Genomic DNA, 16,899 nt, shown 5'->3' with positions numbered 1-16,899 from the left:
AACAGAGTGTCAAGATTCTTAGTCGAGTTCATAGTGGTCAGAATGAGGACATGTCATCGTGTTCATCCTCCCGTCTCTGGAAGATCCCCAATTGGGATGTTAAGAGTCCTCCAACTGGAGTTAGAGTTTGTGCTCTACCCTTTCCGGATGGATGTGACCAGGATAATTCTAATAGTAGGTATTCAACTAGCATCCATGATTGAGTGAATGATTGCCAGAATGTCCAGCATGGTGGAGAGTGGTCTTTCAAATTCCAATAAGGTGAAACAAGACAGAGAAGACAAGACAAAGAAGAGCTACTGTACTAAAGTAACATAAATATCTTGTTCTTGGGATTATTACCCAAGACTAATGACCATAACAATAAAATGAAGGCTCGGTTTTCATTGGCATGGGTTTGTTAGATTTTTGAGAGCCAACCTGTTGCTCGTGCAGAACCACCTGCCCATCCAATGGACTTCCCAGGGGGGCCACAGTGACAAAGGGCTGCCAGACACCACTGATGGTCCTTGGGAAGACGTCGTAAAGCTCCACGCACTGGATGGCCTCTCCACGCTCCTTCATGGAGTAAAGCGTCACCGGGTTACACGTGGCCACGTACAGAGTGTCTGCAAAGCAAACAGGATGCATCAAAGGGGATGACTCAGCTCTTGCGTGATTACTCTAAATAGAGTTCCAGAAAAGAGAAGGGGCTTTTTCATATGTTTTCGCCCCAATTTTAGGGACAAATGTGACTCCCAAAAAGCAATCATGCTGTGATGGCTTCTTTCTGAGAAATCTTGTCGTGTCCTTTGATTTGGCACAGTGGATGTCTAAAAATAGCCACAAGGAAGCCAGACCAAGGCATGAATCCGTGAGGTAAAGAACTACACATGACGGAATGGAGCAAAAGTCTGTCCCATCTCAGATTTTAAATCTAACAATATGTTTTGGAGAAAAAAAAAAGTATTTTATAAAACTTTTAGGTGTACTCATTGTACTCATTTTGAGTGCAGACTGCAGGCTACCAGGGCTAGACGTTCTGAGAATTTTCCTTGGTTGATGATGTTGAAAGTGAAGAATTCTAGCCTCCTGGTTGCTGCAGAGTAGTGGACATTTGTAATAATTACAAAAGCGGTTATTTGTTTGTAACCAAAATACAGCAATACAGTACACTAATCTTCACTTCCTGTTGAATTTCATTTGCCTATTGAGCCAATAACATAGTCAGGCCTTGATCAAAACTGCCCTCTGCTAGCGGCTGCACAGGATTGTAATATCCATCCATCCATTTTCTACTGTTTATCCGGGGGCAGGTCGTGGGGGGCCTTAGCAGGGAAGCCCAGACTTCCCTCTCCACAACCGACTTCCCTCTTCCCACCAGGCGCTCACCAGTGACCCCCATCTCAAGGCCTGGCTCCAGAGGGTGGCCCCTGTGACCCGTATCCAGGCAAGGGAAAACACCGTCCAATGTTTTCGTTCATCATCAGTGTCAATGAGCCGTGCTTTGTCTCTTACTTCACAGAGGATCTGTTTGCCATCGGTGACCCTACCAAGGGCATAAAGCCCCAGACAACTTAGTCCCAAGGATCATTGGGACACACAAACCCCTCCACCGCGGTATGGTGATGGCTCATGGAGGGGAGTATTGTAGTAGGGCGTTAGACATAATTATATAAATAAATAATTGTAATCGGGCATTTAAAAAAAACATTGTAAAAAGATTAAAATACCATCTTTGGTGGTGACATCGCAAATGATGTTGACTTCATTCATGGGAATCTGCCAGTGGGCTTTTTCTTCACTGAAACTCAGCGCTCGGCTCTCCTGCCTATTGCAAGGATAGGCCTGAATACGCAGGTAGACCGGGCCCTGGGAATGTGAGACATACAGTTAGCATAGACAACCACTTTCATTTTATTCCTGAATTGTTTAATAGCTGGTATATAAATAGTCGAATCTTTGGTGTGTGATATTATCCAATAACGTAAATCTCATTGTCTGCCAATTTCAAAAAATGTGTTTTGGAGCAAGTCATTCTGTATTTATGTAATCGTGGGGCTAGTAATTTACAAATTAACCATCCACACATCCACAGTTTCACTGCCCATGTCATGAGCAGCTCTGCTGGGTGGACATCCAGACAGACCCGCTTTCAAATGACAATCAAATTCTGGGAGTACACTGTTTTCATGCTCAACATACACATATTCTGGGCTGTGCTTCCACAAGTAGAGGCAAGCAGCCAGCTGCAGCACACACTTGCCGACGACAAGATGAAAGCCAATATGTCTCCTTTGGAAAAAAAAAACAAAAGAGACATTATTTACCTTGACATCAATGTGATGCGTCTCAGAAGGACAAAGTAGTTTGCGTCGGGCATTGCCTTGTTGATTTATCGTCCAGAATCCTGTCATCTTGGGTTCCGGCAGGGGCAACCTGGGGTAAGAGATCAAATTTTGACCTTAACAATTCGGAGTTGAGTCAGACAAACTGCAAATAGTGATGAACCGTAAAAGTCAAATGTTTGGACACCTTTCCTCATGCTTTGGTAAAGTGGGTCCAAACTATTATACATTGGAGTAATTTTATCGAGTTCAGAATAGATACAGAATGCCGCGATATGTGTGTTAATATACCAATAGTTTTACCCTTTCCACGTGTGCCTTTGAGAGGAGGGGCCTGGTGGAATGGCATGTGTAAGCTAGTGCACATGGGCTCGCGCTGTGGCTCACAGCAGCTCTTGCGTGAGAGTGCTCTTCATTTTTATTTTATTTTACTGCTGGCATTGGTAAATATGGGCGTGAGAGTGCTCTTCATTTTTATTTTATTTTATTGCTGGCATTGGTAAATATGGCTCTCCTTTTCTATATGCAAAGTCATTACAGGGCATTGCAGTAAGTAAGTAAAACACCTGGGTCCCAAGCAATAAAGTTTTGTTTAAAATCAGATGTGGTTAGAATCTCACAGACAGAAGTGGGCCAGCTGGTTATCAAATCCACCTCAAAGTTTAGAGGTCTTTGGTTAAAATCCTGGCTCCGGCCTTCTTTGTGTGAAGTTTGGATGTTCTCCATCGTGGGTTTCTCCGGGAACTCCCATTTCCTCCCGCATTTCAAAAACGTGCAAGGTTGATTAATTGAAGATTTAATTGTCCATGGGTGCAAATGTGAATGAATGGTTCAGTAGTATAAAAACAAAAAATGTAAGTAGTAGTGGCATTCTGTTTTTTCGAGGCAGGTTCCTGCTCTACATAGAATAAATAACTGCCTCGAATGCACACTGAAGGATGCAGCCGACATCAGTCCAAAGATTTTTACGCTTTGGGAAGATGGAAGCTTGTGCACAGATTTTCCCATCTGTGCACAAGCTTCCATCTTCCCACAGCGTACTGTGTGCAGTGTGACAGTGCTGGGAGACGACGTTGGGGGTGTGGTCTCGATGTGCCCTGCGATTGGCTGGCAATCAGTTCAGGGTGTCCCCCGCCTAACGCCCGAAGACAGCTGGGATAGGCTCCAGAGCACCCCCTATATATATATATATATATACATACACACACACACACACACACACACACACACACACACACACAAAAACACTGACTTGATTCAAATTTTTAATCGCAGCAAAGTTAGTGCTCAAAGATCGGGTACTTATTTTGCTCTTTTTTTCGTTTTTTTTTTTGGTTGTATTCTTCTGAAAAAGCGGTGGTATTAAATTATTGATAATTATTGCTAAAAGAACAAATCAGATCGTCTGCCAATGTGATGAAGGAAAATACTTGTTTCTGCCCCGTTTAGTTCAGATTTTATTTTTTATTTTTCCAGCAAATGTGATCAGTTCAAAATAAAACAACAGGACACCAGAGAAACAAATATTTCCCTTTATTTAAAGGTCAAACTTCACATTTGTGGTCAGTGGATTGTCATTAATGCGAGGCTTTAGGTTATTATCATTCCAACAGCTTGATTCGTGCAGAGACTTCATTGAAGCCTCATACAAGTTTAGTGCCATTTGAAGACAGCTAAAACTGAATTCAAGTCATACCAAATAAAAAGTTCATAAAAATGTATTATGAATATAAATAATACAGTATGATGCAAAAATCTAACATTTCATCATTTCGAAAGTAAGGAGTTATCATGGGTTGAAATGAATAAGCAAGTACAGCTTTCTTTATTACCGATAGTTGTTTCTTGGTGTTTACAATCCAATGTATACACATCAAATGATAGGGTTGTACAGATTAGTCGACTCCACAATTTAGAGTGGGACATTCGACTACTTGCTAATCGTGTTTTTGACATGAGGAGGAGGATGAACCGCTTGCCACAACTGATTAGTGTGAGTGTGCTGAATGAAATTAGTCCGGCACTGTCATTTAATGAATCTGTTTTTTTAAATTTTGAACGTGCAGCTTTGGTAAATGAGGGAGGACTAGTAAAGGGGGAAAAAGCTTGGCTCTAGCATGATTCTAAACAAATTTTCAGATTTCACTCTCAAAGCGGAAGGACGGCGTGAAGTTCTTTAACCGCACATAATGAGGTCGGTGATTATTTGCATCTTTTCATCCATTTTTCCACACCGCTTACTCTTATCACGGTCACACGTGTGCTGGAGAAACATTGTAAATTCCCACCGTGCTGGACTTGCTACTGTGGTGGGCCCAGAATGAGGACAGGCTTCCTCATTTGGCAAGTTGTACAAACATTACCTGGCTTCTCCAGCTGTAAGCAGACCAAGCAATAGGATTTTTTTTCACTGTGCCCACGTTCATGTTTTGCCTAAATGCAGTGTATGGGCTGTTCATTGTTTGTGACTATAGCTTACTGCAAAGCATTCCTCCCTCCTGTGATTGTTTTTTGAATTACGGTGACTCAACTTTCTTGAGTGTTATTTTTTTATTTTTATTTTTTTTTAAATCTGAGGTCGTGCACCCCTTACCAAATCATGATCATTGCAATTACATCTACCACTATGAACAAAACGTAACATGTAAAACATTGTCATAGTTCTTCTTACATTAAATCCTGCATTTATATATTATATTTAAAATCATGCTATGACTGTAACTACATAAACCGTTTGAGGATAATAAATTTCTTATGAAATGTACTTGTTGACTATGTGCACTTGCATAATGTAATGAGATCCACTATCAAGCTATGAAGGCTCAGTTTGGATTGACACAGTCAGAGACATACTCATTTACCGCTAATAATATATTTGTAGTGGTTAGAATGGCACTGCATGGACATTCTGGCATGGGGCCTTTTAGCAAGTGAACATAATGTCATGACCAGCAAGCGCTGTGTTCCTGATGCCTTACTCCTTGGCCAGCTGAACAGAGTTGGGCTTGGCTCCGATGGGGATGCCGTGCTTGTGCAGCGCCTCGATTAGGACGTCCCGTGTATCTTGGTTGTACGAGTCAAAGTCAAAGACGTTCCGCACCACGTTGGCAAGACCTTCGTTGGGGAATTTCTGTTGGGATGGAGATGTAGGAAAACAGGACAAACAGATATGAACATCAAAAATTCTACCTTGACAACGATAACCAAAATAAAGTGTTTCCAATATTTTTAACATGCAGCTTAATAAGGAAACAACACTGGAGCAAAACAATGCAAATCTACATCTACAATATCGTATTTCCTCAAACTGTGTTGAGAACTGCATCGGTATGTGTTGCTGTTTTGTTTTTTGATTTGTTTTTCAATGACACGGTCTACGAACTAAAAAAAAAAATCATGTTCGCGAGTCAAAGTAAATTTTTTTTCATTAAAATTACACCAAGTGGGACAGCTCTGCTTCTGGGGGACAATAATTGGGCTGTAGCTCACATCTCTATGTATTTATTTCCAGTGCTGGGCCTTGGCATAGTGGATGCCCAATCAATAATGTCTGAGAGCATAGAAGCAATGTGTACATTGACTTGGGGGCGGTCTCCAAAGATGCCAAACAGTGAAGTGGTAATTAAAGGCAGCCAAATTATTGCGAGTCCAATGCCATTAGTGAGTTATGACAAAGCAGCACGGCCTGTGGGGAAATCAGGAAAAAAAAAGGCCTCGTCCCTTTTGCACTGAATTATTGATCCCTCCTTGCTCCTATGGTACTTTCTGAGGTCTCACGAGCTGAAATAATGTGCATTATTTACGCTACCTGAGCACAAGGAGACAAGCCGATTGTAGGGGAAACAAGCATTTCTGGACTGATATACACGTATATGCGGTGGCTAGAGACTACAACCAAAACGGTCGCATGTGTAACTTATTTTTCAGAGAGCACAAGTAAGAATTTCATCTGGTCGCATTTTCAAACTATCAAGTGATCACTCGCTTAAAATATGGGATACAGATTTATTTGGTAAAGCAGGCTCATCAGCTGGATCACTCGTACCATGTAACAGGCAGATGCTTGTAATTAAAGATAAATAAATGTATCATCGTGATATATTCAAGCATTGCGGTTCAAGCGAATGAGGTCATAACGGAAAAGTGACTTGAAACATTGTCATCTTTCGCATTCGGCGAGATTCAAGGTGAATTCAAATACAGTTGGACATTTAACACTCAAACAAAAAGGTCCCTGTAAACATTAACAGCTACAAATCTGTAAGTAACATGGGATTTCTTACAATCCATAAAAGCTGACATATACCAAGAAGGATGATGGGGTGAACTTTGCTATTTTACTTAATTACAATCAATGATCCATCTTGTCACTTATGTTATATTGCCTAATCAAATCACGAAGCTTCCATCCTTCGGTGTAGTGGTCAGGATGTTAAATATTCAATGAGATTTTATACTCCGCAAAGGCTTAAATAATAAACAACAAATCTTTTGGTGCCTTAAAACAATGGTCCCCAACCCCCGGGTCCGGACCGGAATCGGTCTGTGGATCATTTGGTACCGGGCCGCACAGAAAGAAAAGAAATAACTTACAATACTTCCTTCCATTTTATTTATTTGGGAATCTGAAAGATGTTTTATTTTGAAAAATTACCGGATTCTCTGTTACATCCATCTACAGTATGTCACTCTTGACGCAGGTCAAGGCGCGCTTCTCAGTCACATGATAGGTTAACGCTAAAATGAAACCCAGGAGCTAGCAAAATGAGTAAAAAACACGTCTTTGGGAAGGGGAAAAGACTACATTTAATAGACAGAATCAGGAGTCCTACTTAAAAGATGGATTTATCTCAACAGGAGATTCCCACACATCAAGCGCACTCTGCATAATATGCAGCGATGGTGAGTTGTATTTTTCATGCACTTTGTATTTGCAGTTTGTATTTTGAAGGCACTTTTAAACATTGCCATAGCGACCAGAGAGTGTTGCGGCCAGATAGGACATTCCTCGTGTCATGATTCGTGTTTATTATTATGTTACGAAAATACCACAGTTTTCATGTCGGTCATATCATATTATGATCCATATGTGGTCCAGTGGTTAGCGCGTCAACCTCACAGTGCAGAGGTCATGGGTTCAATCCCGGCTCCGGCCTCCCTATGTGGAGTTTGCATGTTCTCCCCGGGCCTGCGTGGGTTTTCTCCAGGTACTCCGGTTTCCTCCCACATTCCAAAAACATGCATGGCAGGCTGATTGAACACTCCAAATTGTCCCTAGGCGTGAGTGTGTGCCCAGCGATTGGCTGGAAACCGGTTTGGGGTGTCCCCCGCCCGCTGCCCGAAGACAGCTGGGATAGGCTCCAGCATGCCCCGTGACCCTTGTAAGGATGAAGCGGATCGGAAAAGGGATGGATGGATGAACCTTAAAGGCCACTCCCTGAAAATATTGTCTGACATTAAACCGGTCCGTGGAGCAAAAAAGGTTGGGAGCGGTCCCTTAAAACATTTGAAAAATCCTGGATACAACAATAGGCCTGCAATACGCCAGAGAGACAGCACAGCAATAAAGGTCATGTAAATCTCAATCGGAAACTAGTCTGTTTTTGGGGAGGGGTCTTCCTACCTGGAGATGTTTGACAATGTTGACCACCTCACGTGTAGAGTACGGGTAGGCGATGGTGCCCTGGTCAGCCATGGACCGGAGCTCTCCGAAGGCAGCAACCAGCTTCTCCAGAGTAGTGTCTGGAACGCTGGGGCCGTACTGCTTCAGCATAGCCAGCTCAGCCCTGGGTTTGGGGTTGTCGACGGCATGGCAGCTGAAGATGTCACCTATGAAGATGAATGCATATTGTGGAGTACCAAAACAAATGGATCAATGTCAAATGGCACTGTGTTTGTGTGTGTGTGTGTGTGTGTGTGTGTGTGTGTGTGTGTGTGTGTGTGTGTGTGTGTGTGTGTTTACCAAGAGCTCCAAAAAAGTCATTGCCCAGGAAGGGAAAGCCCGGTCGGTTAGCCAGCACCATCATTCTGAAGTCTGGGTGCATGGTGATGGTGTTAGGCCTCCCCTTGGCGTCAAGGGGATCTAACAATAGGAGACAAAACACACAAAGCCTTTATTTGTACAAATAATTTTGGAACCATATAAACACAAAGCCACTGCTTTACGATCTATGTGAAGTAAAGTGGAATTGTAAATAAAATAAAACACAATGACAAAAAACAAAGTCGATTAGACAGAACATAGACATGGACACCCACAACATTGTGGAGCGACCACATGTAAGAGCCTAAAAAGCTAATCATCATCCAAGATTAATCTGCCAGATGCTTTGTGTGCTTTCGTTGGTGCTATTTTGATTAGCAATCGAGTTCAAGTGGCCTCTGTAGTTAATGCTTTTACATCAGTGTGTGATCAACCTGTTGGAGCCTGAGAGGTACTGCAAAGAGGAATTGGCAAAAACTGCCCAAATATAGGTCAGCTAAGCTTGTGGCATGATCATATTCAAACAGACGTGTCACCATGTAAAAACGAAACAGTTGACTTCCATTTATGTGTCTCTGATGTTTGCGTATGCACAGACAGAATAGTGTGCACGCTACTGAGCAGTGAGCAATCAAATCACATCCTCCAGCCAAATGATTTGAAGACAGAACCACCTTGCTAAGTTATCATCGTTCAACTATTAAGAGGATAACTACGTCCATATGTAGCATTTTGTTGCATGGTAGGATTTGTAAATTTATACCTGTAATCGTAGTAGATGAAAAAAGGTTTTCAAATAAATTTCTACTTCATTTACCTTCTAACTTATAATTGATAATAGACATGATTTTGTTGTGGAAAAAGATGAATTAATTGCTTGTTTGTAAAAAAAAAAAAAAAAAACCATTAGAAAATTCCCATAAAAGAAAATTGCATATTAAATCACAATCATATTTTGGAGGAAAAAAAACACAATTATTTTTTTTTTTCCCCAAACTGTTCAGTCCTAGAATAGATTCGTTCAGGCCTAGAATACATTCGAGTCGACAATGCGTTTTGAGAATCTGACTCAAATGATAATCTCAGGCTTCTGCGACAGTGTTGACTAAACCCAGCATGTGAGGGGTATTGAGCATACCTGAGATAATTCTGCGGCCGTCAGCCAGAATCATCTCTCCGCTCTCTACCAGGGTTTTCAGGATGCAGGTGACATTCGTGGGAGCTTTGTCGGCCTCGTCAATCACCAAAATGTGTCCCATTTTCACGGCGTTGACCTGCACACCCATATCAACGCCACTTAAACGTTCCGAAAAATCAATGATACGAGAATATCAGACTGGAAAAATAGGAGTCCTCGGCAACGGACCAGCGGCGAATCCTCATACGTGATGATACCATCTCGGACTGAAGGCTGCAGCGTCAACGTCTGCACCGTCGTATCCCTGCAGAGAGCACATGTATTGCAGAATATTAACCACAATACTTTCAGTCTTCCCGCATCTTTGGGATAGGCACTACATTATTTATTTTTCATGAGTGTCCTACAGTGGTATATGTATGAGCTTGAATTTATGTGAGAGAGACAAATTGTGGTGGCCTTGTGAGAACCGGTACTGGCCCCGTATATTTATGATGTAATATATTAAGTTTTAGTCTTTATTTCTAATAGTGCTAATTTAGTAATCTAACACGCTACTATATCTAATATAGTAGCCTGGTTAAAGTTAAGTTCAGTAAACTCTGACAAAACAAATTTGGCAAAATGTAAAACTGAACAATGTTTATGTTGAGGAAAGCTACTAGCAGACAATTTCCACTTGACTGCAGAAGTGAGTAACATGAGACAAGTCATTGCTCACCGCACCAAATTCTGGTCTGGTACATGCATTGTTTACACATGCAACAAAACAAATAGTTAACAAATAATCAAATTAAGGAGGTAAAACACGCCTGCTTACTAACCAACAGATACAAAACAAACAACTGGAATATGGAGTAGAAAAGTAACAAAGGAAAAAGATTTACGTCTTCAACAGTCAAGGATAATGAGATGAGGTCATCTACAAGTAGACGTCCCTGGGGGTGTGCCGTCACGTCTGCGCCAAGACACATTTTCAGCATGCTGATGTCTCACGCGTACGCACCAATGAAGGAAGTAGAGACGTTCGTGTTTTCGAGCTGGAAATACAGCTCTAATGTTGAGTTTGTGACAATTACCCTTCTCTGTACCGCTTATCCTCAAATTAGTTTTCCAAAAACGGTTTGGGATTATTCGGTGCAATCTCATTTTTTTTTTTTTTTTACATCATTAATTTCAACAAGTGTGGACACTTCCTCTTTAGATCATAAAGATGGCTGGGACTGCATTTGAGTCCATCAGATCAGCAAACTAAAAATATGACATCAAATTACAATCTCAATCATCTTTAATCCCAGTGGACATTCCAAAATTACTAGAGTTGCCCCAACCCCAACCCCCGCACTTCCCACTCATCCATGATGCACGCTCTTCGAGTTGATCCGGAAGCCGTCCTACTTTCTTTCTTGGGCGGCTTTTGCTTTTCTGAGCCACATCTCTGAAGACTATCAGTCTCCCAACCCTCTCTGTACCGCTTATCCTCAAATTAGTTTTCCAAAAACGGTTTGGGATTATTCGGTGCAATCTCATTTTTTTTTTTTTTTACATCATTAATTTCAACAAGTGTGGACACTTCCTCTTTAGATCATAAAGATGGCTGGGACTGCATTTGAGTCCATCAGATCAGCAAACTAAAAATATGACATCAAATTACAATCTCAATCATCTTTAATCCCAGTGGACATTCCAAAATTACTAGAGTTGCCCCAACCCCAACCCCCGCACTTCCCACTCATCCATGATGCACGCTCTTCGAGTTGATCCGGAAGCCGTCCTACTTTCTTTCTTGGGCGGCTTTTGCTTTTCTGAGCCACATCTCTGAAGACTATCAGTCTCCCAACCCCCCCCCCCCCACACACACACGTATCTTCCTGCCTCCCTCCCCTGCTGCTTTGATCTAATATTAGCTGCTTCAGTGAGTGGGACTAACCGGGTCATCATGTCCATCTACAAAGCTGTCCGTTTTGACTTTGACAAGACTTTGACCGCAGCTGCACATAAAAAACCAGCCACAAACCGACGAATGCATCAACACTGTTGATGTTATGTTTGAATGTACTCAGTGATCTTATGGGAAACAACACACACACACACACACACACACACACACACGCACACACACATATATTTAGTGTGTGACGGGACTGAGAGACTTACAACACAGACAGTTTTTTTAACCGTCTGGATTGAATTGTTTACAACTGTTTATATATATATATATACATATATATATATATAAAAGTACAAGTGTGGTAGATTAAATGGAATGCACCATCAAGAGCTTTGCAAAATGCTTCCTCTTCTCTTAGGCAGAAGTCCTTGTTCCCCAAAAAAAAAAAAAAACCAGCAGCAAAAGCAGGGGTCACCAACCAGGACCCGCCCATGGCATAAACATTCTATGCGGTTGTTTAGGGCCACAATCGCAAGAGGGGGCCCACATCAATTCCTGTGTTGCAATGCGTGCTCCGCTGCATGAACTGTTTATGCCACGGGCCGGCCCGGAATGAACCTTCTACACTACAGCGTATTCAACAAATACAGGACGACTCATGTCCTTGTCAAACCAACCCTTTTTTGTCGTTCACGACGGTTGCGCTGTCAGACTACTACCGTAAATATCGTTCTGTATCTTGGACCGGGCAAGATGTCACACTACAAGTCGGGCAACAACCAAACCCTGCCCTGTGCTTAATGCATGTGGTGGTACTCACTATGTCACCACCATACAATTAATGAACACACACCACTCTTGAATATTTAAAGTTAAATGAGGAAAAATTACATTTCAGAAAGAATGAGAAATGCAATACCACCATGACATTGCGCGATTGCTAAGAAAATTTTTTTAAAAATTGTGTTTGTCGTTGTTACGACTGACCTGTGCAGTTGTAGGTATTCTCTGGGTCGGTTCAGAAGGTGCAGGAACCTGTCCACTATTTTGTTTTTCCCGACACCCTATGGAAGAAAATAGGACAACAAAATAAAATGTGTTGTTTTAGTAACAATGTTCGATAAGAGTGTGAGATGAGTCTATTCCCTTCAATGCAGAGGAAGGCTTGCATCTCTCACTTTTGACGGTAACAGTTTGTGACGGGGCCTCCTCTCCACTCTGGGACTCTCACTGGCTTACCACAGTGACCTCCCAGTCAGACATCCTGCAAGGAGCTCTGACAGCCGCTAATGTCTTGGCTTGGGACAGATTCCCCAACTGACTGCCGCATGTTATTATTGCAACAACACAGACCACCATATTTTGGCTGCCATGTCCACTTCTTTCCTGTAACTCGACCCACTAAAGCTAAACTGACAGGATAAAGCCTCCTAAAGGAAGTGCTCGACGCTGAAGATTTCCTAAAGGGTCAAAAGAGTTTTGCAAGTCTTGTGTTCTTGCCAAACTGCCTGCTACATAACTGACAAAAATTGCAGCAAGAATAAATGTAAGTAGCTTCTAAATCGGAGGCTAATATTGCACATTCGGCATCCTGTTATTTGATTTGTGATATTCTATGGGCAAATGTTGACACGATGAACGAGTGATTTCTTCTGTGATTAAGAGTGGGCAAAAATTCCCATAAAGTAGGATTGTACTGTGGTTATACATTTTGTTGGATGCCTCACCCGCAATAGATATGACTGATTGATTACCAATAGTTAAATTACACGATCAATTGGATATATGTTGTGGATGTCTTTAAGCCAGGGCTCGAGACTGCCCTGGTGGCATTTTGCCTTTAACATTTAAGACATTTTTTCATCTTCTCATGCTTGTGTGACCAGTAAATTTGCTAAATTAACTTTTTTTTTTACCCCTAGTAATAATAAAAAAAAAAACAAACTCTGGAGCCTTGCTTTAAACAACGTAGGCCTAATAGATCTACCTATGTCATCAACCAGTAAAAACCCATTTTTCTGTCTAGACCGGTTGCAACAGAGAGTACACAAAGTAAAGTTTAGAGTGCAACAATCTCAAATTGAAACATTTTTTTCTGTTAAAATGGAAATTAAAAAATTATTTTGTTCATCAGTGACAAAGCTTGCCTGGTTGCCGACCAAGAGTAAGTGCTCTCCTAATAGAAAGTCTTTTAACATGTCCTCCATCACCATCACGTGCTGCAGAGACACAAATCACAATTACATTAAAAAAACTAGGTCATAAGAAGTGCTCACAATACATTGTTACAAAAATTATATATCGCTTTGTTATGTTGTTGTCCTTCAGGACAAGACAGGAAGAAAACAGGTCATTGGAGGAAAAAAAAGTAGGACATCTGCACCTGGCCCTCAGACATGATGTCAACAACATTCACTCTAAATAACATTCTCGAAATGGCACGAAATAATGCGGAACACGTACAGAGAGAGCAAGCGTTTCTAAGAGAGGAATCTAGGCCAAAGGACACATCAACAGAGCTTGCTCCTTCTTAGAACTGTCACATCAGTGACTTCAGTCGTTCACCTAAAATCGCAATCAATCAATCAGTCAATCAATAGCAATGATTATGTCAGCGCTCGGGGTGGTGACAGAAGAATTACCTGGGGATTATTATAGAAGAGCACATCTGGAACCTTCATTTTCTCATTGGGTTTGTAGACGGGAGCAGAAACTTTCCCGATCGTGAGCACGCCATCTTTGACCATACCTGAAGAAAAAAACAGAGAAATCGCCCCAATAATTTCAACAGCTCAGTGGATTTGATGCTGGGTGGCATGTAGTGACGGAAGGTGTGTATTCAACATGGAACACATTCCAGACTGATTTTTTTTGGGACACATATGATAATATACAGGGCTGCACAGTTGAACCCTAGTTATGAACATAGATGCGTTCCTATGGCAACACTAAGCTAGGTTAGGCAAAAGCGTCTGCACATTCCATGTGAGTGAATGGCAAAAAAAAAAAGAAAAAGAAAAGGCTGCCAGCACATTTTGCTGCATACCATTTCGCACCACCTTGCACACTTACGCCAGGGGAACTGGAAATAACATTTCATATGTAAAAAGCCTTTTCTTCCCCCGAATGTTCCATGAGTGTAAGCGGGTCAGATAGTGGCTGAGTGGATGTTCTGTATGAATACAACGAGTTTTGGCAATGATGAAATCATGACAATTAGTTGAGAAATGATCAAGTTGTGACTTAAATTCAATGGCAAAGCATTTCTTTTGATGGGAATGTTGTCCCTTCCAACATATCCGCCACAGAGGTTAACCAGGCTGCTACAGCCTGCTGGCGTATCTAGTATTCATATCGGTCAGTGGAACCTCTGAAGCCGAAGCCCTTAAGACCTCTGCCTTAACTTGAGCCAGGAAAAACCCTGTGTGATTGCGTGTAAATGTGTGTGTGTGTGTGTGTGTGTGTGTGTGTGTGTGTGTACACAACACGAAATTTATTTTTTTTCCCAAATGCAATTCAATGGGCGTGAATTAATGAAATGAGGTGCCTATACCCAGTAAAAAGCTAGAGTTAGCTGTTTTACTTAATGTCCCAATTTTATTGGAATTCGGTTTTGTAAACAACCATTCACACTTGCATTCAAACCTACGGACAATATTAGGTCATCCATTAACGTACCATGCATGCTCTTAGAATGTGTGAGTACCCAGAGAAAACGCACGCAGGCTTGTGAAGAACATGCAAACTCCAAACAGGAAGGTGGGAGCCTTGATTTGAACCCACGACCTCAGAACTGCGATGCAGCTGTGCTAACCAGTCATACCCCCGTGCCACAACAAAGACCCGGAAATTGAATTTAGTTCGACATAGAAAGGAAGATGTAAGTCTTGTGTATGCAAGTGACTGGGACGCACAAGTAAAGTCACGTGTGTTGTCAGCGTCCGGAGTGTCTTGTATGGAGCAGTTGGCGAGGCTTTTCTGAAGCAAGCTGCGGGCCAAACTGGGAAGAAACCTAAAAACACACAGTGCTACAATGTTAAGGGGCGTCCTCCCTACTACAGCCCTTTTTTGATAGGAGCCGAAGTGCACAAAACGTGAAGGTGCATACAACCCTGAGCACACCTTGAGAGGCAAGCCTTGTTGACAGCGTGGGCGATGCTCTCCTCGGGGTAGCGAGAGAGTCGGCGACAGATCCGCAGCAGCTGTCTGGTGGAGAGGGAGGAGGCCAGAGACTGTGCCTGGTGACACATGCAAATAAATGAAGGCAAATCACATTGGCACACACGTGCGCACACACGCAGGCACACTTACTGTGGGGTCAGTTGTCTGTCGTAGAGTGTGCGTGAGCTGCAGGAGCTGTTCGGCGGCCTCCTTTGGAACATTAGGTGACTGCAAAGTGAAATGAAAACAAGAGCAAGTGTATTGAGATAAAATTAATGGGAGCCTTGATCAGCCTATTTTTCTTTTATTCCCCGATATGGGGCTTTTGAAATTTTCCTTGCCCGCTTGCGGAGTTTAGATCAGGGGATGTTGCTAATGACTTTTTGTGATTAAGCTCTTTACAAATAAACTTCACTTGATAATTTACACACCGATCTGACATTAGCTACCGCTAAAACTTTGGATTGTATGGCCAGTCTCGAAAAATCTATACCTTTGTTATATATGGTGCTGACTTGCTGTATGTGGTGCCGGAAGTGAACACATTAAATGTTACCTTGGTTTTCTTGTGTCAGAAATCCTAAAAATCAATACAGTTCTCAGTTAAACCGGGTACTATTTACTGAAAGTTTGAGGGAATATTTTTAAATAATTAGGACAAGCAGAAAAATGACAAGAAATTTGTGATGGTTAAAACTTTAGACTGTACTACGACGATCAATTTAGTCAGTTATCATTCAAAATCAAGTGTTTGTACTTGAAAACAGGACAATAAGCCCTGAAAATGTCTAAATAGCTACCTTGAGATGCCGGGGATGAATATACATGACAAGAAATCAATGGATTTGTTTGGGATAAGTGCTGCTCGTAAGAAGCTAAATGGGAAGATGTGGTGTGCTGGATGTTATCTTAAATTGCATGTAAAAAAAATAATACCGGTAATAAAAATGAAGTCAACAGTTATTTCTTCAGTCAGAGTCCTCATCCCAGAAAGTTGAAGGAAATATTTCAAAGTCAAAATCTTTACCAGAAGACAAATTCTTGGCCACTGAGAGTATCTCACCAGTCCTTGCAAGAGGTTGACCTCCTCGGCTCGGGCCAGCGGCCTGACGGTGTGGTACAGGAACATGGTGAGCAATTCGGGACCCAACCACTGCTGACCTTTAGTGCTGCTGCTGCCACTGGTGCTTGCACCGGCACCCACAAGTGGAGGCTCAGCCAGGGCGAGCACTCGGAACGACGTGTGGATGGGAAAGATTGACCTGAAAAGACAAATACCAATGAGACACTGGCGGCTGTGCTGGGGTAGAGTGTGTGTGTGTGTGTGTGTGTGTGTGTGTGTGTGTGTGTGTGTGTGTGTGTGTGTGTGTGTGTGTGTGTGTGTGTGTGTGGGTGCGCG

The 16,899-nt window shown here is 42.1% G+C and overlaps 1 protein-coding gene across 1 annotated transcript in view; it reads right to left on the bottom strand.

Moving 5' to 3' along the window:
- The window catches only part of vwa8 (von Willebrand factor A domain containing 8), a 61,655-nt gene that overhangs the window by 27,794 nt on the left and 16,962 nt on the right, over positions 1-16,899 (bottom strand). The window contains exons 15-29 of the mRNA XM_019867712.1: positions 16,564-16,762; positions 15,651-15,728; positions 15,462-15,577; positions 15,254-15,351; positions 13,982-14,088; positions 13,487-13,558; positions 12,327-12,403; positions 9,677-9,752; positions 9,449-9,584; positions 8,290-8,409; positions 7,951-8,156; positions 5,306-5,457; positions 2,310-2,418; positions 1,713-1,851; positions 421-608 (exon numbers count right to left, since the gene is read on the bottom strand). Of these exons, the coding sequence (XP_019723271.1) occupies positions 421-608; positions 1,713-1,851; positions 2,310-2,418; positions 5,306-5,457; positions 7,951-8,156; positions 8,290-8,409; positions 9,449-9,584; positions 9,677-9,752; positions 12,327-12,403; positions 13,487-13,558; positions 13,982-14,088; positions 15,254-15,351; positions 15,462-15,577; positions 15,651-15,728; positions 16,564-16,762 (1,873 nt within the window). The remainder of the gene's footprint in view (positions 1-420; positions 609-1,712; positions 1,852-2,309; positions 2,419-5,305; positions 5,458-7,950; positions 8,157-8,289; positions 8,410-9,448; positions 9,585-9,676; positions 9,753-12,326; positions 12,404-13,486; positions 13,559-13,981; positions 14,089-15,253; positions 15,352-15,461; positions 15,578-15,650; positions 15,729-16,563; positions 16,763-16,899) is intronic.

This window comes from Hippocampus comes, unplaced genomic scaffold, assembly GCF_001891065.2.
Source record: "Hippocampus comes isolate QL1 unplaced genomic scaffold, H_comes_QL1_v1.1 scaffold27, whole genome shotgun sequence".
Classification (NCBI taxonomy): Eukaryota; Metazoa; Chordata; class Actinopteri; order Syngnathiformes; family Syngnathidae; genus Hippocampus; species Hippocampus comes.
This window is presented reverse-complemented; position numbering and strand designations above follow the sequence as displayed.